At 44.3% G+C, this 26,078-nt stretch overlaps 2 protein-coding genes across 4 annotated transcripts in view; one reads left to right on the top strand and one right to left on the bottom strand.

Annotated features, from left to right (window-relative positions):
* Positions 1 to 18,124, bottom strand: part of qtrt2 (queuine tRNA-ribosyltransferase accessory subunit 2) — a 29,639-nt gene extending 11,515 nt beyond the window's left edge. Inside the window, exons 1-6 of one of the 3 annotated variants that reach the window (XM_055644440.1) lie at positions 16,866 to 18,124; positions 10,849 to 11,162; positions 9,506 to 9,561; positions 8,273 to 8,349; positions 4,016 to 4,225; positions 2,136 to 2,335 (exon numbers count right to left, since the gene is read on the bottom strand). In XM_055644440.1, the coding sequence (XP_055500415.1) occupies positions 2,136 to 2,335; positions 4,016 to 4,225; positions 8,273 to 8,349; positions 9,506 to 9,561; positions 10,849 to 11,048 (743 nt within the window). In that variant the 5' untranslated portion in view covers positions 11,049 to 11,162; positions 16,866 to 18,124. Of the gene's footprint in view, positions 1 to 2,135; positions 2,336 to 4,015; positions 4,226 to 8,272; positions 8,350 to 9,505; positions 9,562 to 10,848; positions 11,163 to 12,478; positions 13,246 to 16,865 lie in introns of those variants that run through there. The other 2 variants (XM_055644438.1, XM_055644439.1) reach the window with 2 other exon arrangements.
* A 3,795-nt stretch (positions 18,125 to 21,919) lies between these two features.
* Positions 21,920 to 26,078, top strand: part of ccdc191 (coiled-coil domain containing 191) — a 34,281-nt gene continuing 30,122 nt past the window's right edge. Inside the window, exon 1 of the mRNA XM_055644427.1 lies at positions 21,920 to 22,105. Coding sequence (XP_055500402.1) covers positions 22,019 to 22,105 — 87 coding nt within the window. The 5' untranslated portion in view covers positions 21,920 to 22,018. The remainder of the gene's footprint in view (positions 22,106 to 26,078) is intronic.

Here is a 26,078-nt window from a genome sequence, read left to right as displayed (position 1 = left end):
AACTTGGACAGCCTAAGACATGGTCCACTATTTTGGCGAGACATACTTCATAACCTGAAATTATCCGGCCCACAGGCGTATTTTCTCTTCTTCTGAGGACCTCCGCTATCCAGAATCTCAGAACAAGCGCACGGTGAACGTGGCAAAACCACGACCAGCCGTGGCGGAAACTGACTGCCCCCCCAAAACCCTCCCTCCCCTCAACGGCCAATCACAGCCAGTTCACATTTGAGATATGGGGCAGTGAACGAAGCACTGTGATTAGCCACCGAGCGGGAGGGAGGGAGGGTCGGGCCCGAGAGGGAGAGGGAGTGAGAGAGTCGGGAGAGAGTCGGCGAGGGAGAATGAGAGAGAAGGGGGGGGGAGATGGGGGTATATCCCCCCCACTTTTTGAATTGGGGGATGGCCTGTATTATCCCCCAGTTTTTGGAAGTCGAGCAACAACAACAAAATAATTGTGCCACCCTCACCGGGTACCCCAGAGGCTGGTGATCAGTGATCGCTCAGCCCCCACCCACTTACAAAATCGTTCCGCGGCCCCTGCGGCAGTAGATCCAGTGGTGTTGGCATACAGGATAGAGAGGAATATATGTGCCCGAATATTGCAAAACCACTGTCTTAGCCTGTGCTATGATCTCCATTTCATAGTCAGACATTCCATTGTATTCCCTAGCATATTTGACCCCAAGATGAGCTTCAGAACATATATCCACGTCATCATTAAGACTGCCTATTTCCATCGCCATGCTGCTCAATATCCCACGCAGATGGTCTTCTGCTTCAACTCTCACCCACAGCCGTTTTATTGCTTTGTTAACTATTCCAATCTACTCCTGCCTCTCCCCACCATTTGCACACCTCTCTGTAAACTTGCAAAGCTTTGATACATCAAACCTAAGTAGTACCATGTCCTGACTACTGACATCACCACAGAGCTGGCAAGCTACATTGCCCTCCAATTAATGAACATTAAAAGTCTTACCCATACTGTAAAATCCAATGATAGACACAAAAAGCTGGAGTAACTCAGTGGGTCAGATACCCTCTAGAGAAAAGGAATGTGACGTTTCAGGTCGAGACACTTCTACAGAAGAAGTTTAAAGGAGGGTCTCGACCTGAAACGTCATTATTCCTTTTCTCCAGAGATGCGATCTGACCTGCTGAGTTACTCCAGCTTTTTTTATGTCTATCTTCGGTTTAAACCAGAATCTGCAGTTCCTTCCTACACTGTAGATTCTAACCATCCCTTTAACCCATATTTTATTTTGTGCTATCTAAAGCCCTCTGCATTTTGGCAACAGTGCCTTTTAGGGCCTGTCCCACTTACGTGACCTTTACAGGTGACTGCCGGCACCCTTGATAGGTTGCCGAAAATGTCAAAATGTTGAAAAATTGGTGGCAACCAGAAAGACGCTATGACTCTTTGGAGACCTCTTACGACCATTGGAGACCTCACGACCATACAGGCAACCCCTGGCGACATGTCACAGGTGACCTCTCACTACCGTAGGACACCTCTCACGACCATACAGCCTATATGGTCATGAGAGGTCTCCTATGGTCGTGGGAGGTCTCCAAAGAGTCTTTCTGGACGCCGCTGAATTTTCAACATGTTGAAAATTTCAGCGACCTATCACAGGTGCCAGCAGTCGCCTGTAAAGGTCACAAAAGTGGGACAGGCCCTTTAGTTGCCTAAGTTCTGCAAGTCTTTTCCTGAACCATAGTACCTCTCCACCTTTGAGATGCTCCTTATAATCTTTTGGTTATCTCCAGTTCATCAGTTTGATTTCAACATAACACATTTATGAAGCATCGCAGAAGACTTTGCTATGAAGATGATTTATGAAAATCATTTTGTTATAGGTCCAAAACAGTTTCCTACATGGAACCTAACTTTTAAATGTCACCTTATAGGTTAAATAATGGAATGGATCAGTAAATTTCCGACTTTGGATTCCGAGTGGATGCGGCGTTTAATGAATTAAGAAAATATCTTTGTCCTAGGAATGATGATAGTGCAATAGTTATTTGCTGGGCTAGATGTTACAGGAAGCTTTTGAATAAGAGAAGTGGTGACAGAAGTGACTGCATACTAGTAGAGGTTTAACAAAGGCACAGCAACAGTCATATTTTACCTTGGTTTGTCTACAGGCAGCTCTCCTGTGACTGAGGAGATTAAATCCAGTTTCAGATCATCAGTCATGCTCTCTCCCTGCAAACCATCCAATAAGAACCCTCCGACTGGCCGCTTCATGGTCTCCCTGGCTGACCTCAGCCTCTCCTCCAGTATGTCTCCTCCTTCTATGACTCCAAAAATTTCAGCGTCCTTCAGCACCTGAGCATCAACCAAACCCATCAGATGTTAACTACAATTTATAACTGCACAACTTGGGTTGATAGTATTGCAATTCAATTAAATATTCCAACATTCATTTGTACTTACTTACTTTAAATTCTTCAGTCTGAAGAAGGGCCTCGACCCAAAATGTCACCCATTCCTTCTCTCCAGAGATGCTACCTGTCCCGCTGAGTTACTCCAACATTTTGTGTCTATCTTAAATTACTTTAAAAGTTTGATGTTAATGCTTCTTTTGATTTGTTCATCTTCGCCTCAAGCTCCTAAAGATTTGCTGCACTGTGATGTCAGAAGTCATATTATAAATTTCCCTTCTATATTTCTGCTCTTGTTTTCTATTCTGTGCTCCCCAAACTACAAGTAGCGACACACAAATGTACTGGGTTGGACATGGCATTTCCATGATCACACTGGCTGACATTATGCACTGTGATGGTTCACACATGGTTACTTGGGCATTATACTAGAAGACAACTTCCTTTGGTGATATGGATTATGGAATAATGAGTTTCAGCCTTCTCCCTGAGAACAAAGTGGAGCACTTCCCATCCATATTCATCAGATTAAAAAAAATCTCCATAAGTGTATATCCAATCCAATTTTATTTGTTAAGCACTTTAAGACAACCAATGTTGACCAAAGTGCTGTACAGAAGAATAAACAAGACATCATAAACAGACAACATAACAGAACATAACATAACAGCTCACATAAAGCGCAAAAATTACATATGAAATACAACAATAAATTAAAAGACATAAAACATGAGTAAAAATAATAACCACGCAATAAAGCAATCAAAAAAAAAAATAATAATAATAATTATATGGGACAAACCAAATTAAATTATGACCTTTTGAATATTCTTAATCCCTGATTCTACCTGCAGAATGTTTCTTCCTTTTCATTTGATTGCAATCAAAACTGCATCTTCCAAGACCATTATGACCCCTAAATTTTACAAATCAGTATCTTTGGCTTTACCAGAAATTACTGGTCTTCACAATCAAATCTCCCCGATGCCATCTTCCCACAATCTTCATGAACCTTGCCAATCTTCTACACTCTCAGACGCGACCATACATGTATTGTTACTTGGGCATGATGCCAGAAGAAATCATGCTCGCTTTCAATCCTCCATCAATTAACAATCAAACTCTGCTGCTTCTATTCCAACTTACCAATCAGCTTTGTGTTCTTGGATCTCAATGGCCCCATCTCATACAAAACCATATAACTTATTCTTAAATCCCTCTATAATCTTGGTCTCACTCAATCTCAATAATACTGCATAATCCTACAATATTTTATTACAGATTATGTTCTTTCCGTGCATTCTTTTGCTTTTCTCTTTCAAGGATTACACCCGATATCATTTTTGAACGGGCTTCCCTCTATTTCTCCATCTGAGCATCCATTTTGGAAAACATTATATTGGTGACCCTTTACTTTGAGACTATGCTCCTTGCTCTAGATAACCCACATTAGAAGAAGCAGCCTCTCAACATCCATTCTTGTTGAGTCCTGACAGGACATTGCATGTTTCAATAAGATCACCTTCCCTTCTAACAAACGCCAGAGTATGTACCCAACCTGTTTAATTTGTTGCTCAGAGGATAACGCTATCAATTCTGGAGTCAAGTAAATGAATGTCTTTACCTCCGAATTCTGATGCACCTTGAGACATTCATCCAGAAAGCCCAGAGTTCGGTCCACTGATTTATTTATCCTCTTCCTTGACGATCCTGGAGGAAGAGGCTCTCCATCTGCCATGCAATGGTACCAGTCAGGTTTGAAGGCTTGTTGTATTGCCATGAATTTTGTCAAAGTTAGCTCAATTCGACCACCTCCGCCCCACACGGAAACCGTCTTTTCAAATGGAATAAAGAGTCATTAGACCTTTGAGACACCAAGCATAAAAACTGATTTCTTATAAGATTTAAATAAAAAGCAATGATATTTAACAATACAAATGAACCCAATAAGGTTCATTGTTTTACACCAGAGAACCTGATTATCTGAACCTTGCAGAAAGAAACTGTGGTTTGGATTGAGCATGGGACTAAAAAAGTCCTCTAGCACTGGTCAGGCTTTAATTTTAGACTCGGGCAAATCTCAAATGGCTATGTTGCACGAACATCAACAACACAATTAATTAATCAACGACACCGTATTATCAGATCGGCAATTCAATGGCTCCAATTTTCATTCTTCCACAATAGCTTTCTATAACAACTTACATTTCTGTAGTACCTTTAAATGAAACAAAATGTCTCAAGATAACTTGCAGGAATATTATCATAAAACCAGTACTAAGCCACATAGTATAAGGACAGACTTGGCCACAATGAGCTTTAAGGAGAATCTTAAATGAGAGAAACACAAGTAGAAGATGTCACCGATATATAGGGCAGGCATTCAAGAGTTTAGGCAGCTAAAAGCAGAGTTCCAAAAGAGACATTGATTAAAGTTGAGGACATGCCAGAAATGGAGAAGCCTAGTTATCTTTGAATATTGTAGACTGAAGGATGCAGATATTGGGTGTTCAGGAGGGGTTTAAAACCAACACGAGAATTGTAAGTTCTAACATTTTCTTGAAGCAATTCTTATTTGGACAGAAAGCAATAGGGGGTGATAGTGCTTCATTCATTCTTCAATATTCAACATCAAAGACTGTCAATATTCACTGATAAGTCTGGAGACTGACAGTAACCAGAGGTAGAGTCTTGTTGAGATCAGCTCAGAACAAGTGAAAAACTGCAGCTACAACACGGTGTCCCGGAGCCAGTGTCCTGCTTGAATCTTCTTTCTCACCAGGCATATTGAAGGCAAATATGCAAATTACATTTGCCTCTCAACTGTGGCACCAAACTTGAAACTATTGTGAGAGGTAAATCTACCCGCATATACAGAAACCCTAATTACTTTGGTTCAAAAAAATGGAGGAAGTGGTACTGCAGAGCTCCTAACTCTCACGCGTTGAGCGTGATGCATCTCGCCACATTCTCACGCAGATCACAGAATTTCTCATGCCCTGTCGTGAGAAATTCTGTGATCAATGAGAATTTCAAAACTGATATCAACTGCATGGGCCGCGGGTGTTGGAGAGATGGGGCGGAGGGAGGGATGGAAGCAGAAGCAGAGGCGGGGACAGATGCGGACGGGGAGCCAGGGCTGGCGAGTGTTTACGGGGCTGGCGAGGCGCTTGCTGCAGCTCCGGCCATGCAGCATCCTCAGTGCAAGAGGTCCGGGCCATCGGAGGCATTGCGCCGCTGCCATGAGTCTTTGCCGAATTCGCCTTGGTGACCGGCATGGACCAGGCTGTGGCTCAGTGAATCCCGGAGGACAACCAGTGCCTGCTGGAAGTAGGTACCAAGCACTGGGTAGAAGCGGTGGAAGATAGTGGCCTTCAAATGAGGTGGTTGGAGAAAGCATCCTGCTTGCCTGCTAGATTTTCACTTAATGTAACTGCAGGAAAAATGTTCAGAACCAGGGGTCACACAGTATAAGAAAAAGGGATAGGCCATTTATGACTGAGATGAAGACAAACTATCTTCACCCAGAAAGTCGTGAATCTGTGGAATTCTCTGCCACAGAAGGCAATGGAGGACAATTCACTAGTGTTTAAGAAGGAACTGCAGATGCTGGAGAATCGAAGGTACACAAAAAAGCTGGAGAAACTCAGCGGGTGCAGCAGCATCTATGGAGCGAAGGAAATAGGCAACGTTTCGGGCCGAAACCCTTCTTCAGACTGATCGGGGGCGGGGACAAGAAAGGAAAAAGGAGGAGGAGCCCGAAGGCTGGGGGATGGGAGACAGCAGGGGGACTGAGGAAGGGGAGGAGACAGCAAGGACTAACAAAATTGGGAGAATTCGATGTTCATGCCCCCAGGATGCAGACTCCCCAAACGGAATACGAGGTGCTGTTCCTCCAATTTCCGGTGCTGCTCGCTGTGGCCATGGAGGAGACCCAGGACAGAGAGGTCGGAGATGGAGTGGGAGGGGGACTTGAAGTGCTGAGCCACCGGGAGGTCAGCTTGGTTATTGCGGACCGAGCGGAGGTGTTCGGTGAAACGATCGCCCAACCTCGGCTTGGTCTCACCGATATAGATCTGCTGACATCTAGAGCAGCGGATGCAATAGATGAGGTTGGAGGAGATGCAGGTAAACCTCTGTCGCACCTGGAACGATTGCTTGGGTGTTGGGTTGCTAGGACAATTGCTAGGACAATTCACTAGATGGTTTCAAGAGAAAGTTACATTTAGTTCTTGGGGCTAGCAAAATCAAGGGATATGGGGGAAAAAAAGGAAAGAGGAACTAATTTTGGATGAATGGCAGTGCTGGCTGGAAGGGCCAAATGGCCTAATCCTGCACCTATTTTCTGTGTTTCTATGCTTGAGTATATGGCAATAAAACTTGACCACTTGATTTTGAAGCATCCATGCATGGTGGAGGTATAATGCAGTCATAGAGTGATACAGTATGAAAACAGGCCCTTCGGCCCAACGTGCCCACACCCGCCAACATGTCCCAGCTATACTACCTGCTTTTAGTCCATGTCCAAACCTGTCCTATCCATGCATCAGTCTAACTGTTCCTCAAATGATGGGATAGTCCCTGCCTCAACTACCTCCCCTGGCAGCTTGTTCCATATACCCAACACCCTTCGTGTGGAAAAAGGTACCCCATAACAAGTTACCTCTTAAAAATACTTCAAACAAAAAACATTGAAATCATAGTTCTACAATACACTAAAACATGATTTTAATGCATCAAATTGCAAAAAGTCCCTACCATGGGAGGGCGGACACCCCCCTCCCCCTATTCGGGCGCTCCACGCCCTCACCGGGTACCCCACAAGGCCAGTGATCAGTGATCGCTCAGTGCCCCCATTTTCAAAAATGGTCAGACGGAGCGCACTACCAGATGTGAGCGGGGGACTGAGGCCTGATGTCCGTATCCCAATGCTCAGCGCGTCGTGTTTCGGAGTTGGCTAATGTTATTGATTTGTAATTAGCCTGATTTATAATAAGTTGACAAAACATTAATTTATTAATGCGGAATATCCAGGGGATGGGATAAGTGTAATATTAAAATGACATGCAAGGTGTCAGGCTGTCTGTCACAACATACAGCCCCGATAACCCATTATTTCCTTCAGTTAAATATTGGGAAGGTAGCACGATTGTCATTTGCCATTCAACTATTATGTTTTTTTACTTCATTGACTATTTCTAACCCCCTCCCCACCCCCCAAATTCCTTTGACAGGTTGAATAGAAATGCCCCAATCTCATTGTTTTATTAATTGAATACGTAGATGAACATCCTCAAGGAGCGTAATCAGATGGAAACAGATTCAGATGCGATGTTTAAGAGCTGAAAAATGCAAAAGCTCCTAATATGCTACCTCGGGCTAGGTCTCTCGCAATTTCCCACTCCCAATGTTAGCAGCCCTGTGGTACTGGCTGTTAACATGCAAGGATACAGATTCCAAGATTTTTGCAATCACGACTGGCTCTTAAAATTAAAATAAATGCGAAGAATAACAAGAAAAAAAACAATCTGCTGGAGGAACTCAGTGGGCCAAGCACCATCAGCAGGAGGAAAGTTGTTAATGTTCTGGGTTGTTCTGAACTAATGTTCTGAACATTCTGGATTAACCTCCTCACCCGTGCAGATGCTGCCTGACCTGCTGAGTTCCTCCAGCAGATTGATTGTCTGTTGCTCCAGATTCCACAATCTGCTGTCCCTTCTCCTGACAGCCAAGCAAAATCAAATTAAAAAGCAAAGCAAGAGGAATGCCTGCAAACACATTTTAAACTCTGTACCTGCACTTGTAATTAACGTAGATACACAAAATTGCTGGAGAAACTCAGCGGGTTCAGCAGCATCTATGGAGCTTGTAATTAACTTACTTTGTTTGTGTTGTATCCTGATGGACATGGACTAGCTGGGTCATTCTGAGCACAGTAAATAAGCGAGTCTGGCATGCCTGTGATAAACCAGAATGATAAACACTTGTTTCATAATTCAGTGGAAGTATGAATAATGCGGAACGGTCTCTGCACAAAAGCATTAATGGCATTTGAATTTAAACAGGCTAAATTCTAAGACAATGTAAATCATATAAAACAGAAAGTGATGAATATACTCAACAAATCAGGCAGCATTTATGGAGGGTGAAACTGTGTTAATGTCCTGTTAAAGATCAATGGAAGGTAACCATTTCGATTTCCACTGATGCTGTCGAACCTGATAGTATTTCTTGCATTTTCCGTTCTCAAATTTCTGATCTACAGCTTTTTTTCCCATCTGAATCTCATCCACTCGCTACACACCGGGGGAAATTCACAGGGGCCAATTTACCTACAAACACACACATCGTTGAGTTGCGGGAGGAAACCGGGACACTGAGAGGAAAGCCACACAATCACAGGGAGAAGGCGCAATCTCCAACCAGACAGCACCCAAGGTCAAAACCGAGCCTCTGGTGCTGTGAGGCAGCATGTCTAACAGCTGCTCTGCTATGCTGTCCAAGGAATGTTTGAATCTGGGCAAGTGTTGATGGGAATGAGGGGGAGAAGAAAACAGGATTAATGGAAGAAAAGTGCAATGGAGTTTTAATTGGCAGATACACAGGTACAGTACAGGTACAACGAAAAACTTTCTTGCAGAAGCATCGCAGGCACACAGACTCTGACAACACAAAAACATAACTTCTATACAAATTTTACACAAACATAGATGAGTGCATGGTGTTTGGCGTAAAGTTGGTAGGCTATAGGGCCCGATTCCATGTTGCATCAGTCTGTTAAACAAGGAGGACTTGTAGCAACAGTACATTAGCAAGCGCAATGCTGCAATAGTATTAAGACAGTTCGCTTCTCTTTATTTTAGATTTTCAACATTATTTCTATCTTTTCTTGCCGGCGTTCACATTCAATTTGTCATAGATAAATAAATTGGACCCAATTATTCAATGCAAGATTTGACTACACCAAATCAGGATTAATATACCCTCTGGCTGTAATGTTACAATTAATTAACATAAAGGTAGGTGTAACATTGCCTATAAGAAACGTGTAGATAACATGGGATGAATTGCAATTGTCCAATGCCCGTACTTAAATACAAACCACAATAAATACCTATGAATTTTCCAATGCCTTCTTTATATTCTTCCAGAACTTCGTGATGCTCAGCACTAAGAAAACACAGGGAAAGGAGGGGGGGGGGGGGGGAGAGAAAGAAACAGGGCTCATAAAAGAGTACCAGAGGTCCCCAAGTAGAATATGAAAATGTAGCCACGTTAATCTGTAGCCTTATAGTTTGTCTCAAACCTGACTGAGCTAAAATCAGTTGAGCTCTGGGGTGGGAGATTGAAACCTTCACGTGATCCACCCTGTTTCGACTCATACAATTAACCCGACGTGCACAAACAAATAGATCAAATAGAACAAGTTGACCTACAACTTTAGCTGTGCACACCATACACAAGAAGTTGAGCTCTAAGAGATAATGTGCTTTAGTGCATTTATTTATATCAAGCCACTCAATAGGATCTATAATTTTGAAACTTGACCCAAACTGGACACAGGTAATTAGCTCCTGTTGGACAGGATGACCAACCAGTTCCAAAGCATATGCCAAGGAGGATTTTATGTTGATGGTCTGGGTCTTCCCAATATTTGGCTGGAAGAGGTTTCTGCGCAGAATAAGACTGTCAGAGATGATGATGGAACAAGCGAGCCAGTGACAAGATGGAGCTGAAGGTTGAAGAAGGAACTGCAGATGCTGGAAGATCGAAGCTACACAAAAATGCTGGAGAAACTCAGCGGGTGCAGCAGCATCCACGGAGCAAAGGAAATAGGCGACGTTTTCGGGCCGAAACCCTTTTTCAGACCTTCTTCAGACCAGATTCTGAAGAAGGATTTCGGCCCGAAACGTCGCCTATTTCCTTCGCTCCATAGATGTTGCTGCACCCGCTGAGTTTCTCCAGCATTTTTGTGTACCTTGGAGCTGAAGGTTGTCAGATTCCTTGTGGAACATAATGTTGTGAATCGTGAGTGTAAATGCCGCAGAATAGCAAACAAACGTTGGCGACCTACAGCAACAATGGTGCGGGAGTGGGAGAGGAGCCACTGTGTGTTGTAACTCAGTAGTTAGAATGGAGCAAGGACAGTTTGCCAACATGGAGGAGAGGTAGGTACTGGAAGAGAATGATTAAGGGACTGTTTCCATGCTGTCAATGTGACCAGTACAGGAAACAATTGGCAGTATAACTTTGGCAGATTAAACACCATAATCACATACATCAATGTCCTGGTGTGACCGTGAAACTGTTCAAAGGAGCTGCTTTTTACACCACTCTGGGCCAACACAGAATTTAGAATAGAGTTTCTATTCTGAAACGGAGATATAAGAATTTCTGCACACAACCCGGCACCGCATTACACCCAAGGATAAAATAAAGTTTTATACTTGCACGTACAGCGTTGATAATGTCAGATGCACAGGTTCAGGAACTCCTTCTATGAGGCTGAGTGTGTCATGGGTTAGATGTGGAGCAGTGCCTGTCCGGGTATAAAGCAGGCAACCAGGAATATCGAGGCTTTTACTGCCTTTCCGTCCTACTTCAATCAATTTGCCGTGACGGCATCCATTCACCACGCTGGAGAAGATTAATTTCATCTTTTCTACTAAAACTTCCAACTGGTTGACCGCTTATTGTAAGCAAGTTCACTGCTATATCTGTGGCTATCAGAGGCCTGTATAGTTGAAAATCAAGCAACTCCGTTGCAGCTTCTGTGAAATAAAGAAATGGTATTCAAGGTTATTTTCATGCATCTTTTTCTACTTGGTTATCATCCATCAGCATTTCTGAGAAAGGGTGAGAATTGTTGTATGGAGCCAAAAGACATGGAGATGCTCAGCATTGAGGCATTGTAGAGCCTCAGACTATCTTTGATTGGACATTACTGGCTTTTCTTATATTAAACGTTAGTCACGTTATTCCCTTTATCGTGTATCTGTACACTGGGAATGGAGTCAAGTACACAAGCATCCTGGAATAGAAGCATTTTCTGTGCTGCCATACAAGAAAACCACACCAGACACACCATGCTCAGATTTCAAGTAAACTTCTGCTGCCTGGCAATTTCTTGAAATTGACCCACTCCAATTAGAAAGTGCTATCACTCAGATCATGACAATGCCCTGAAGGCAACAGGGTCTGTGGCTGGCATGTGGATCTGTGAGTTTTCCTCATCATTTAGTCTGAAAGAATCGAATGTACCTTATATTATACAAACCTCATTTGCAAAGCACATTCTCCAATTTGAAGCCAATCACCGATTCAGTGTGCAATCTGTGTAGGACCTATTTATTGCCTCCCAAATGAAGGTTTTCAAATTTCCTTCCTTCACTTTTAAAAACTTACACAATCTCAATGGCCAACACGTTTTAATATTTTTCTTCTGTTTATATTTCCCTTTTTCCTCTGGCTAGTTTATCCATATTTAATGTGTAAGAAAGAACTGTGGATGCTAGTAAAATCGAAGGAAGGCACAAAATGCTGGAGTAACTCAGCGGGTGAGGTAGCATATCTGGAGAGAGTGAATGGGCGACATTTCGAGTCGAGACCCTTCTTCAGACTGATTATCATATTTAACTTATTTTTCATTCTAATCATCAATTCTATGTTCAGTCATTCTATTTTTGTTACATGTCCCCAGGTCTATGGTAACACAGCAATAGTATTAATCTGAGAACACAAGCAAGTACACAAGAATTCCATTATTGAAGCTACCAAAGTCAATACTCCATCACTTCCGACTTAGTGAAACAAAGAGAGATAAAACTGCTCATTGACCACATAAGAGAAAAAAATATTGAAACAAGACAAACTATTGCAGTTTCTCAGACATGACATTACTGAACATGAAAAGAAAGGATAATTCTGGAAACAGTCATTGGGAAGCATGGAACTGCTTGGATTTTAAAGATTTCAATGGGAAAGATAATAAAGGAATTGTTAATGCCCTAAGAAAGAATAATCCTCCAAATTATTTGTTTCAACAAGCTTATATATTACATGGTCTTAACATTATTTCCTGATTTACCTCTTCTATGAATGTAAGCTGGCTGATGTCTTGAACTGTAATCCTTGTCACTTCATCCTTACCCAAAAGCAGAAAGTGCTGGAAGTACTCAACTGTCGAGATACCATCTACAGATGGAGAAACAAAGTCAATGTTTCAGGTTGAAAACTGTTCAGCAGGACAGGCAATCTCTGATGAAGGGTCTCAGACCTGAAAAATTAACTTGTTTCTCTTTCCGCAGCTGCTAACTGACCTGCTAAGTAATGGAGTCAAGTAGCATGGAAACAGGCCCTTCTGCCCAACTCATCCATGCTGACAAAGATGTACCCTCTAAGCAAGTCATATTTGGCCAATATCCCTCTAAGCCATTTCTATGTACCTGTCCAAATGCCTTTTAAATGTTATCATTGTACCTCTCTCAACGAGTTCCTCTGGCACCTTCATCTGTACACACACAGCCCTCTGTGTGAAAAAGACCTCCACTCAGGTTTCTATATTTCTGGAACATGTAGACAACAAGGATATCTACGTCATACTCATAGTTATCGACTATAGCTTCGCCTTCATCACTATAATCCCAGTCAAACTCATCTCCACACTCCTAAACCTTTGCCACCGGATTTTCGACTACCTAACTTATAGAACACCATCAGTAAGGTTAGGTGACAACACATTTTCCACAATAATTCTCGACACCGGTGGCCTGAAAGGATGCATACTTAGTCCCCTACTATTCTCCCAGTACACTCATGACTGTAGCAGAATTCACACTAACACCATCTACAAGATTATAAATGACACCACAGTGGTGGTGGGCCGGATCATGAACAGTGATGAGGCGAATGACAAGGAGATTGAGAACTTAGTAACACTGTGTCAGGACAACAATCTCTCCCTCAATATTAAGGGGCTGTCCCACTGTACAAGCTAATTCAAGAGCTCTCCCGAGTTTAAAAAAAATCGAACTCGTGGTAAGCACGTAGAATGTACGTAGCGGGTACGTCAGAGCTCGGGACGTCTCTTAGCGGCTCATAACGCTAACGGCAGGTACTCGGGAAACGCGGTAAGCTCGTGAAGACTCGTGAAGATTTTTCAACATGTTGAAATATGTCCACGAGAGCCCCGAGTACCTACGAGCGGCTATTACCGTAATTCTCCGAGTTCGAATCAGGGGAAACTCGGGAGAACTCTTAAATTTGCTCGTACAGTGGGACAGCCCCTTTAGCAAGACTGAGGAGCTAGTTATCAACTTCAGGCACAGATGGAGTACCTGCGCCAATCAGTATCTATGGTGCCGAAGTTGAAATGGTTGAGAGTTTCACGTCCTTGGCATAAATATTACCAAGGATCAGTCGTGGACCACCTACATTGCACTGACAGCCAAGAAGTCATGCTCAGGAGACCAAGGAAAAGTCAACATGTCGCCAATGACTCTTGCACAATTGAAAGCATACTGTCAGGGTGAATCATATGTTGGTTTTGGACACAGCTCTGTCCTAGACCGCAAGAAACCATGGAGAATCGTGGATATATTCTAGAATCCCACTCCATCTACAATTCATTCTGCCTCAGAAAAGCAGCTAACATAATCAAAACTTCTCCAACCCTGGCCATTCCTTCTTCTTCCCACTCCCAACAGGCAGAAGATACAGAAACCCCTGTTATAAACATTCTGAATAGTCCTTCCAAAAGCTACTGTCAGTTTCATCTCGACCGCATTGCAAACAACATCCCTCAAACTGGTGCGCTTCAACACTGAGAACTATATTCTGCACACTGTCCCTTTGCTCTACCCATTGTACTTGGGTTTGGCTTGATTGTATTTATGTACAGTATTATCTGATTTGATTGAATAGCAAGCAAAACAAAGCTTTTCACTATACCTCAGTATATGTGGCAACAATAAACCTAACCTATTAAAATGTTAATATAAAATTAAAACTGTGTGGGTTTTCTCCGGGTGATCCGGTTTCCTCCCACACTCCAATGATGTACAGGTTTGTAGGTTAATTGTCTTGGTATAATTGTAAATTGTCCCTAGTGCGTTATTGTGTGGGGATCGCTGTCGACGTGGACTCAATGGGTCGAAGGGCCTGTTTCCACGCTGTATAATAATAATAATATTAAATTTTATTTTCGGGCGCCTTTCAGAGTCTCAAGGACACCTTACAACAAAATTAACAGAAGACAAAAAAAATATATAGTCGGAGTAAAATAAATAATAAGGACATCACCAATACACAAATTAAAGACAGAAATCGCTCCAAAGACAAAAAATCAAAAAACACAATGTGAAAGAGAGAGCAGCGGCAGCTAAAGCGCGCCAGTGTCCACTCTCCCTTCCGACAGCCACCTTGTACACAGACTAACATATTAACTTACACACAAGAAAAAATCATCCCCCCACAGTGGTTACCACTGTGGGGGAAGGCACAATGTCCAGTCCCCATCCCCAGTTCACCCAAAGTCAGGCCTATTGAGGCCACCGCTATTGCCTCTATGGAGGCCCGATGTTCCTGGCCGTTCTGGCCGGGTGGTGTTGCCCCGGCATCAGGAGAGTCCTCTCAGCGGCTGGGCCACCTAGAACGGCCGCTTCCTAGCTGGGGACCACGGCTTCCAAAGCCGAGAAGGCCGCGCCGGGTTGGAGCTCCCAGGCTCCCGATGTTAGAGTCGGCGCCGCCAGCTCCGCTCCGCAGACCCACAGCCCGGAGGTGTTGATCTCGGCGGTCACAGCTCACCGGAGCTCCAGCGCGTTGATCCAGCGTGGCGACCCAGGCAAGGCATCGCCCGCTCCGCTCCACGATAGCGCTCCAGCTGAGGTGCTGGGCGGTCCCCGCCAGGAAACGGCGCTCCACGCCCGCTGGTAGGCCACGAGGACGGGTCGACATGGCAGCCCGGAGAAAAAGCTGCCTCAGCGACCAGGTAGGGACCTAGAAGTATAATTACCCTCTACCCCCCACATTAAAAAGTCAATTTCTCCAACGGACGGAGCACAGGACTTACTAAAAACTTCAAAAAAAAGTGATTTAAACAGACGGCTGCTGGTTAGCAGCCGTTCCCCAAGATGGCTCTAAACTAAATTTGCTATAGTCAAGAAATGGTAAAGCACAAAAATCTTTGGTACAATTCAGGACCGGAGGTTACAGACGTGCAACGTGGCAAACTTGCGAGGATAATTATTTTTAAATCAATGTTTTTTTTTAAGTGACACTTTCATCACAAGGCTTTAAAAACCACACTTTCCTATCACACTATTGTTTTCTGGGCAGTCAATGATGACGTACGCTCTTTGCTGTCGAACTGGAGAAGTACTGTCTTTAGTCAATGAGCAGATTCATTCACCCAGATAGACACAAAATGCTGGAGTAACTCGGCGGGTCAGGCAGCAACTCTGGAGAAAAGGAATAGGTCTGAAAAAGAATCTTGACAGTAAAGGGTCACGGTCTCTAAAGAAGGTGGCTTTATAACTTCGGTGTAAACCAACATCTGCAGTTCCTTCCCACAAATTCATTCACCCAATCCACGCTGCGAAAGGCGGGTGCCCACAACCACCAACATGCTCCAAATAAAACTGAGCGAATGAAGGAAGGAGGAGGGAGATGCTAATAATTAAAACAGTCTTTTTAAATGCTGCCGGTGACCGCGCATACCCTGCCAACGTAAGTGCAGCTCCCACAACACACACACAGCATAACACAAACACAGTACACATATACAGCACAACACACACAATACAAACACAGCACACAAACCACCAACACAGCACACAAACCCAAAACAGAACACCAACACAGCACCAGCAAACACAAACCCTGCACCAACACACAGGCAAACCCTGCACCAACGCACAGGCAAACCCTACACCAACACACACGCAAACCCCGCACCACCACACACGCAAACCCCTACACCAACACACAGGCAAACCCTACAACAACACACAGGCAAACCCTACAACAACACACAGGCAAACCCTACAACAACACACAGGCAAACCCTACACCCACACACACACAAACCCTACACCCACACACACACACACAAACCCTACACCAACACACACACAAAACACCTACACCAACACACACACAAACCCTACACCTACACACAGGCAAACCCTACACCAACACACACAGCAACACACACACACACACAAACCCTACACCAACACACACAGGCAAACCCTACACCTACACACACACGCAAACCCTACACCTACACACACAAACCCTACACCCACCCACACAGGCAAACCCTACACCTACACACACAAACCCTACACCTACACACAACACAAACCCTACACCTACACAACTACACACACACGCAAACCCTACACCTACACGCACACGCACACGCAAACCCTACACCGAGACACACACCAACTCAGTACCACATGTGTGCTCACCTTCACCGGCACCCGGAATCACCAGCCGCTGCAACACACATCCAATGAAAGGACAGAGCAGATCCCGCCGTACTGACGTCACGGGGTCGCAGCGCTGCCACGCGACAGTGCGTGCAGGCGCTCCCCGGGCTGCGTTCCATGTGCTGTCCTGGCGAATGCGCTGGTGCTAAATTGCTGCACCCGGTGAACATCACGGTCGGGGAACATCCGAAGAGGCCCACGGCATTAACCTGCCGACACAAGTTAAACACAAATAGTTGGAGTCATTCAGCGGGTTATCTAGCTAAAATTGGCCGAAGCGCCGGATTGCACCGCATCCTAATGGAGAGACAAGGAACTACAGATGCTGACATCATGCGTAGAACTAAGGGCTGGAGCAACTCAGAGATGCTGCCTGTTCCGCTGAGTTACTCCAGCATTTTGTATCTTATCTTTGGGCAGTTCCTTCCTACACAACTGTGGAGAACATGAATAGGCAACGGTTCGGGTCTGAAGAAGGGTTCCGACGCGAAATGTCGCTTATCCATGTTTTCCAGAGATGCTGTCGGACCTGTTGAGGTACTTGCAGCACTTTGTGTTCTGCGCTGTGCTTACGGATCGTGGCATGGCACACGTAACAGTTTCTTCACGGGCCTGGTTCTCTGAGATACAGGAACATTAAGGAAGAGCTGGAAAAAGGTCTCGAGTCTGCCTAGTATTCAACATGGTTGATCTGGGTCGCTATTCCATTTTGCTGTCTGATCCCTGTGATCACTGATTTCTCCAAATTAAACTGACCATCTCAGCTTTGAACCTCCACAGTAAAAAAATCCAAAGATTCACTTCCCTCTGAGAACAGTAGTATCACCACTGTTTTATCTAGGTGACTAACTACTTCTGAAACCGCTCCTTCGTTATGTGTACCCCTACCCTCAGACAGATCATCTCAGCATCAATCCTGCAAAATCCCGCGGAATCTTTTTTTCTCAGTAAAACCACCTATCAAACGTCATTGCTTTTTGCATATCTTTCATTCATTTGTCTATGTGCCATCTATATCTCTGGTTCCCCTTTCCCCCTGACTCTCAGTCAGAAGGGTCTTGAACCAAAACGTCATCTATTCCTTTTCTCCAGAGATGCTACCTGACCTGCTAAGTTTCTCCAGTTTATTGTGTCTATCTTCTCTCAAACTACGGATGCACCCTCGGCAAACATGGTACCCAAGGAGATGCGAAAGGGGGAGTGAGCAGCATTGTATACGTTTTATTTTAACATTTCAAGAAAGATTCTAAACAATCTTTGGTAAGAATAAATCCAAACTGTTTAAATAATATATATTGTTGCATAACCTGTGTTGTGCATTGCATTTCTCCAGAACTTAAAGAAAGATTTAAGTAGAACAAGAGTTTTTTACTTTAAAGAAAGTTTTTTGCAAAAAACTCATTCACACTAGTAAATTTATGTTTTTGTTACTGTAGCCAAGTGCTTCTCCCAATTACATTATGTAACTGAGCATGTGTGTGGGTGTACAGTGCAACTCGTGTTGTTATTATTCTTTGCGCTGAATGCATATTGTCCCATTGATGTGTAAGAAGGAACTGTAGATGCTGGTTTAAACCGACGATAGACACACAAAGCTGGAGTAACTCAGCGGGACAGCCAGCATCTCTGGAGAGAAGTTATGGGTGATGTTTTGGGTCGAGACCCTTCCTCAGACTCATTGATGTTGTGAAGAAAATTAATTTGAGTTGCAAAATATGGAGCAAATGCATGGCTGAATGCTGCACTATGACATCACAGATGAATATCATTGATTGTTATGTTTTGTGACCTGCTGGTTATAAGCATACTGAGCAGAACACCGTATCTGTAGAAGTGTGTACAGTAAGGTCAACAAGTACATCTTAAATCTCTATTAAGAGTAAACCATGTTAGAAATAGACCATTCGGCCCTTCACATCCTTGACATTGGACACCCATCTGCATTAATTCCATCCTGCAGCACATGGCCCAGAGCTTTCTCATGCCTAGATGATGCAAGAGTCGTTTTTCTTGGTTTCTTGGTCCTCCAAAATATTCCAAATGGAATTTAAACTGGGGGTTTAATGATTTTCATTATTTTGTCAATGTGTGTGAGATGCTTTAACCAGATTTTCAATAACATACATGCCAAAATCTGAAGCTACAACATTGGGCATAGCTAGCCCCTGAGAACATAGACACACTCCCCTGGTTCTCCACAATGATGGACCCGACAGGTCGCATGCAGTGCCATACACAGGAAACTCGGAGGCCACCGAATCGAGGAGGTCAGTAGGTACCAGGGTATTGCCTCCAGTGCCTTCAAGGTCAGCTGACTGGAAGGCATTTGCCACCCAGGCCACCCTTGACTCCCACACGGACATTGATTCCTACACATCTTCTGTTCTGGACTTTATAAACTCCACCATCAATAGTGTCACCTCCCTCAAACGGATGACCATATTCCCGAATCAGAAGCCATGGATGAACAGCGAGGTCAGGCTACTGCTGAAAGCACGGGACACCGCTTTCAAGTCAGGCGATGCTCGAGCCTACAGTTCATCCAGGGCTAACCTGAAGAGGGGCATCAAGAAGGCCAAGCACTTCCATAAGCTCAGGATTGAGGAGCACTTCAACAACAACTCCGACCCCTGACGCATGTGGCAAGGCATCCAGGCCATCACAGACTATAGACCCACCAACACCACCCCCACATCCAGCGACAAATCCTTCCTTGAGGAGCTTAACCACTTCTGTGGCCGCTTCGACAGGGACAATCTAGAGACAGCCATCAAGGCTGTGCTCCCAGCTGATCACCAACCCCTCACATTCACCCCCTACGACGTGTACATGGCACTGAGTAGGACTAATGCACGTAAGGCTGCTGGCCCTGACGGCATCCCCGGGCGCGTCCTCAGGGCCTGTGCTGCGCAGCTGTCAGATGTCTGGACTGACATCTTCAACCTGTCACTTGCCCAAGCAGTTGTCCCCACGTGCCAAAACACTCCACTGCGGCAAGCCTCAACGACTTCCATCCAGTTGCATTTACCCCCATCATCACCAAGTGCTTCGAGAGGCTGGTCCTGGCACACCTCAAAAGCTGCATACCCCCCACATTGGATCCCTATCAGTTTGCCTACCGCAGGAATAGGAGTACGGAGGATGCCATCTCAACGGCACTTCACTCCGCCCTCTCCCACCTTGACAACAAAGACACTTACGTAAGAATGATGCTGTTCATTGATTACAGTTCAGCATTCAACACACCATTATACCCTCTAAACTGATCACCAAACTCGGTAACCTGCGCATCGACCCCTCCCTCTGCAACTGGATACTGGACTTTCTAACCAACAGACCCCAGTCTGTTAGGTTAGACAAGCATACCTCTTCAACCCTCACCCTGAACACCGGCGTTCCACAGGGCTGTGTGCTGAGCCCCCTCCTCTACTCCCTCTTCACCTACGACTGCACACCTGTACATGGTACTAACACCATCATCAAGTATGCAGATGATACAACGGTGATTGGCCTCATCAGCAACAACGATGAGTCGGCCTATAGGGAGGAGGTCCAGCTCCTAGCAGCATGGTGCGCTGACAACAACCTGGCCCTTAACTCCAAGAAGACCAAGGAGCTCATTGTAGACTTCAGGAAGTCTAGGGGCGGCACGCACACCCCCATCCACATCAATGGGACGGAGGTGGAACGTGTTTCCAGCTTCAGGTTCCTGGGGGTCAACATCTCTGATGACCTCTCTTGGACCCACAATACCTCAACTCTCGTCAAGAAGGCTCACCAGTGTCTCTTCTTCCTGAGGAGACTGAAGAAGGTCCATCTGTCTCCTCAGATTCTGGTGAACTTCTATCGCTGCACCATCGAGAGCAACCTTACCAACTGTATCACAGTATGGTATGGCAACTGCTCTGTCTCCGACCGGAAAGCACTGCAGAGGGTGGTGAAAATTGCCCAACGCATCACCGGTTCCTCGCTCCCCTCCATTGAGTCTGTCCAAAGCAAGCGTTGTCTGCGAAGGGCGCTCAGCATCGCCAAGGACTGCTCTCACCCCAACCATAGACTGTTTACCCTCCTACCATCCGGGAGGCGCTAAAGGTCTCTCCGTTGCCGGACCAGCAGGTCCAGGAACAGCTTCTTCCCTGCGGCTGTCACACTACTCAACAATGTACCTCGGTGACAGCCAATCACCCCCCCTCCCCCGGACACTCCTCCCACAGGAAAAAATAAGTCTATGACTATATGCATGTAAACAGATTTATGTATTGAAACCATATTCTATGTCGCTCTTCCAGGGAGATGCTAACTGCATTTCGTTGTCTCTGTACTGTACACTGACAATGACAATTAAAGTTGAATCTGAATCTGAATCTATCAAGAACCACCACCAGGACTTAAAGGGTGAGGATGGTTGGTAAGCTGAGCCGGTCAAGGGCGACGGCAGAGGCCGTGCAGCAGCAGCCTGCGGCTTACGTGGATCAGCGCCACTCCAGTACATCCGGCAAGTGGACCGGACTGAAGAAGGGTCTCGACCCGAAACGTCACCCATTCCTTTTCTCCAGAGATGCTGCCTGTCTCGCTGAGTTACCCCAGCATTTTGTGTCTTATCTTAAGCGGATTTTGAACTTTTGATTTTAACTGTGGATTTTGAACTTTCTCTTTGTCTAAATGGCCCCAACACCGTGGCAACTGTGAGCTATGCAACATACCTATGCAAAACTATGGCATTTGTGAACTATGTATGCAAAAAAGAATTTCACTGTGACAATAAAGAACCAATAAGTGGCAAAGTATGAACATTTATGAATGATTGCGTTATTTGTTACAAACCTCTGATTCTCTTCTATGATTTATAAAGATTTCCAAACACCGACGTCAATTCAAAATTAACATTTGTGTTCCATGATTGTTGGTGGCTTTATGGCCGTTGTCATGGTGATAAGAGGCCGAGCAGCGCCGGCGGGTGCAATGGATCATGGGAGTTGTAGTTCGCGGACGGTTGCCGACTGCCGCTGTCAACGGCTCCACGCACACAGGGAACTACAACTCCCGCTAGCCCCGCACCGCCAAGTGACTGCTCAGCAGCAGGCCAGGGGAGTTCTGTGCTAAGTCAAGTCATTTAAAATAAACTCACGAACATGTGGGAAGAGGGCGAGGAGATCAAGCACGACAAGCCTGGACTTTTCCGCTGGAAGCGGTTCACCAAGAACCAAAATAGAGCAAAGGTACGTGAGCGAAGGACTTTCGTCGGCCTTTGGAAAGTTTAGCTGGGGTAAAGTTTAACCTTTCCATCAACGTTACTCTGCCATCGGACTGCCTCTAGCATTAATGCCTTTGTTTCTGAGCAAAACAAAAATTGCCAGAGGAACTCAGCCGGTCAGACAGCATTTGTGGAGGGAATGGATAGGGTGGGAACCCTTCTTCAGATCTGCCCTGTTACTTGCCCATCAAACCTTAGTGCCAAACTCTATTGTATTCCTCTATCTCATTCTTCTGACGACCCTTTTGTAGTCTTTTTGATAACTCTATTTCTCCACGTTTCATTCTCTGCTCTCATGTCCTATTAAACCAATCGTGGTTGGTTTAATAGGATAGATACTGTACAGATCTTGGGTATAAAGTAGCAAATGTGACCCCACTGTTTAAGAAGAGGCTGAGGGAAATCGTTAAACTAGCGACTTGTTAGCCTAACATCAACAGTTCTGGAAGATTGAATTCTGCAATTTTAGATAACCTCCAACAATCCTCCCTCCTCCTCCTCCTCCCCGCGTGCCACACCTACACACACCTATTTCTTAATAATAATAATAATAATAATAATTTTATTTATAGAGCACTTTAAAAACAAACATAGCTGCAACAAAGTGCTGTACATCACTAATCATTGACAAAAAAGTTAATACACACCAAAAATAACAATCAAAAGAAATAGTAGGAAAAGACATGTAAAATAAAGAAACATCAAAAACACCACAAACAGAAGCAAAGCCTCAGGCATGGTCAAAAGCCAGGGAGTACAAATGCGTTTTAACACTGGATTTGAAGATGGACAGTGAGTAGGTATGTTACAAAACCTACCTGAATCGCCATTGGGAATCTGCCCACAGCCAGGTCCGCGATTTTGGCGCTGTTTGGAGGGGGCGGGTTTAAAACGCGATTTTTACTAGGCTGTACTAATCGCAGATGTTCAGCCTAGTAAATCATTAACGAAAAATCGCTGCAAGACCCGGTCGCAAAAGGTATTATTAGTTTTATAGGCCTCGATAATATAGTTATAATAGTTTAAAATTACTCTCTGATTCCGCAACATCTCGCAGCCCCAGGGGTTTATAAAGCAAACAATTAAAGGTATGTACCTTATTTTTACATTAAATGGGGCATATATAACCCTATATATCAAGTTATCTATAGCGAGTAGTTCATTTTGGGCTTTTTATATCCCGCAGTATTTTTCTCGGCATTTGAGGGCACTAATCCAGCGCGCTGTCAACGTTCTAAACCAGCGCGTTCACAGAAACCCACTAGAAAGCCGATTTAAATGGGCATTTATTTACAGCATTTGAACACTAAATTCCTTCCATTTGGCCTATAAATTAATGTAAATTAGATATAAAAATCATGTTATATTGTGAATTATTTGTGAATAATCTTTGGACACTTAGGCTATTTAAAAATGTTAATCTTTCCTTAAGAAATGGGCCTTTGATTATCCAAGATCACAGCTTTTTTGTAATGTCCATTGAAAATCAATAGGGAACAAGATGCTAATTTCCGTGTATGAAAATGGCCATAACTTTTTTAATACTTGAGATATGAAAGTGACTTTGGGGCCAAATTAACCTTATTGTTATTCTTTATCTGAGGGGATAAATTGCAGACTTGATTTTTAAAATCTCAAAATTTTGAACATTGCTACAGTGAGGGGGCCACTGATGTGCAACGGCAGGGTGTTCCAGAGTGCCGGAGCAGCAACAGAGAAGGCTCTATCCCCTCTGAGCCTCCGACTAGACCTCGGTACCTCCAGGAGCAGCTGACCAGCTGACCTGAGGGACCGGGCAGGAGCGTATGGGTGGAGCAGCTCAGAGAGGTAAGGCGGGGCGAGCCCATTCAGAGATTTAAAAACAAATAACAGTATCTTAAAATGAACCCGAAAGTGCACCGGGAGCCAGTGTAGGGAGGCCAGAATTGGCGATATGTGCTCCCTCTTTCGAGTCCCTGTTAAAAGGCGAGCAGCAGCATTCTGAACCAACTGGAGACGAGCCAGTGAAGAACGAGCAACACCAAAATAGAGCGCGTTACAGTAATCCAGCCTAGATGTAATAAAGGCATGGATTACTGTCTCAAAATGCTGCCGCTCGAGAATGGGCTTCACCTTCGCCAGCTTCCTTAGGTGAAAGAAGCTGGACTTAACCACCGCGCATATTTGGCAATCTAATTTAAAGTCACTGTCCATCCTAAAACCCAGGTTCACAACTGTTGGCTTCACGTACCTTGACAATGTTCCCTCCTCCTACCTTCCGCTGGACAATTTGCAACTTCATACCTCACACCTTCAGCTTTGATCGCTGGCCTTTATTCCAAAAATCAGTCTACCGGAAAAAAACCTGGCCTGTATCTGCCTATTACCTACCATGCTATGTTCACCCTCTCTGCTCTCCCAGCTACCCCTCCCACAATCACTGAAGTAGGGTTCTGACCCAAAATGTCACCAATCCATGTTCTCCAAAAATGTTGCCTGATCCATTGAGTTACTTGCAGTACTTTCTGTCCTTTTGTGTAAATGAACATCTGCAGTTCTTTGTTTCTTCTAATATTATTATCTAAATGGTGTCAAGTTGGGAAAAGGAGGCGTACAACGGGATCTGGGGGATCTTATTCATCAGTCAATGAAAGTAAGCATGCAGGTACAGCAGGCAGTGAAGAAAGTGAATGGCATGTTGGCCTTCATAACAAGAGGAGTTGATTATAGGGGCAAAGATGTCCTTCTGCAGTTGTATAGGGCCCTAGTGAGACCACACCTGGAGTATTGTGTGCAGTTTTGGTCCCCTAACTTGAGGAAGAACATTCTTGCTATTGAGGGAGTGCAGTGTAGGTTTACAAGGTTAATGGTGGGACTGTCATATGCTGAGAGAATGCTGGGTTTGTATACTCTGGAGTTTAGAAGGATGAGAGGGATTCTCTTTGAAACATATAAGATTATTAAGGTTATTATTAACATGTTCTCAATGTTGGGGGAGTCCAGAACCAGGGGCCACAGTTTAGGAACAAGGGGTAAGCCATTTGGAACGGAGATGAGGAAACACTTTTTCACACAGAGAGTTGTGAGTCTGTGGAATTCTCTGCCTCAGAGGGAGGTGGATACTTTCAATAGAGAGCTAGATTGGGCTCTTAAAGATAGTGGAATCAGGGGATATGTGGAGAAGGCAGGAACCGGGTACTGATTGGAGATGATCAGCCATGATCACATTGAATGGCGGTGCTGGCTCGAATGGCCTTATCCCGGCACCTATTGTCTATTGGCAACTATCTAGTCTGGGACCTTGCCTGTGGACAGAGAAAATATAGATCTTCTTCAAGCCCCCTATAATCTCTTGCCTCTCTCAATAATCTAAGATGGGTGCCTTGGGGATTTATCCACCTCAATGCTTTTTAAGAGCCTCAACACCACTTACTTTTTAATCTCAAACTGCCGTACCATATTAGTGGTATGTCCATATCCTTTTCCTTAGTGAATACAGATGCAAAGTACACATTTAGTACCTCGCCTACATCTTCTGATTTCATGCACAAATCCGCTCCTTTATCCTTGAGCGGTCCTATTTTCTTCCTGGTTACTCTCTTATTTTTAATGTATGTATAAAGAGCCTTGGGATTTTCTTTAATCCGACTCACCAATGACGTTTCATGCCCCCCCTTTGGCACTTCTAATTGTCCACTTGAGTGGAATATTATGCTAATTATATATACACAAATACTGATTTTTTTTTCATGTTTATTGTTTACAGAGTACTATATTTATGTATAACTAACAATAATAGTGCAAAATGACAATAAATGCCCCTTAGTCTGTGTAGTTCAGAGCTTATTTGGAGGTTATAGTGTTTAATAGCCTGATAATGATGATACTTTATTGTCACTTGTACCTAGCTAGGTGCAGTGAAATCTTTGTTTTTGCACGCAAAGTACAGAAAAGAATTG

This window comes from Leucoraja erinacea, chromosome 13, assembly GCF_028641065.1.
Source record: "Leucoraja erinacea ecotype New England chromosome 13, Leri_hhj_1, whole genome shotgun sequence".
In the NCBI taxonomy this organism is placed as follows: Eukaryota; Metazoa; Chordata; class Chondrichthyes; order Rajiformes; family Rajidae; genus Leucoraja; species Leucoraja erinaceus.
This window is presented reverse-complemented; position numbering and strand designations above follow the sequence as displayed.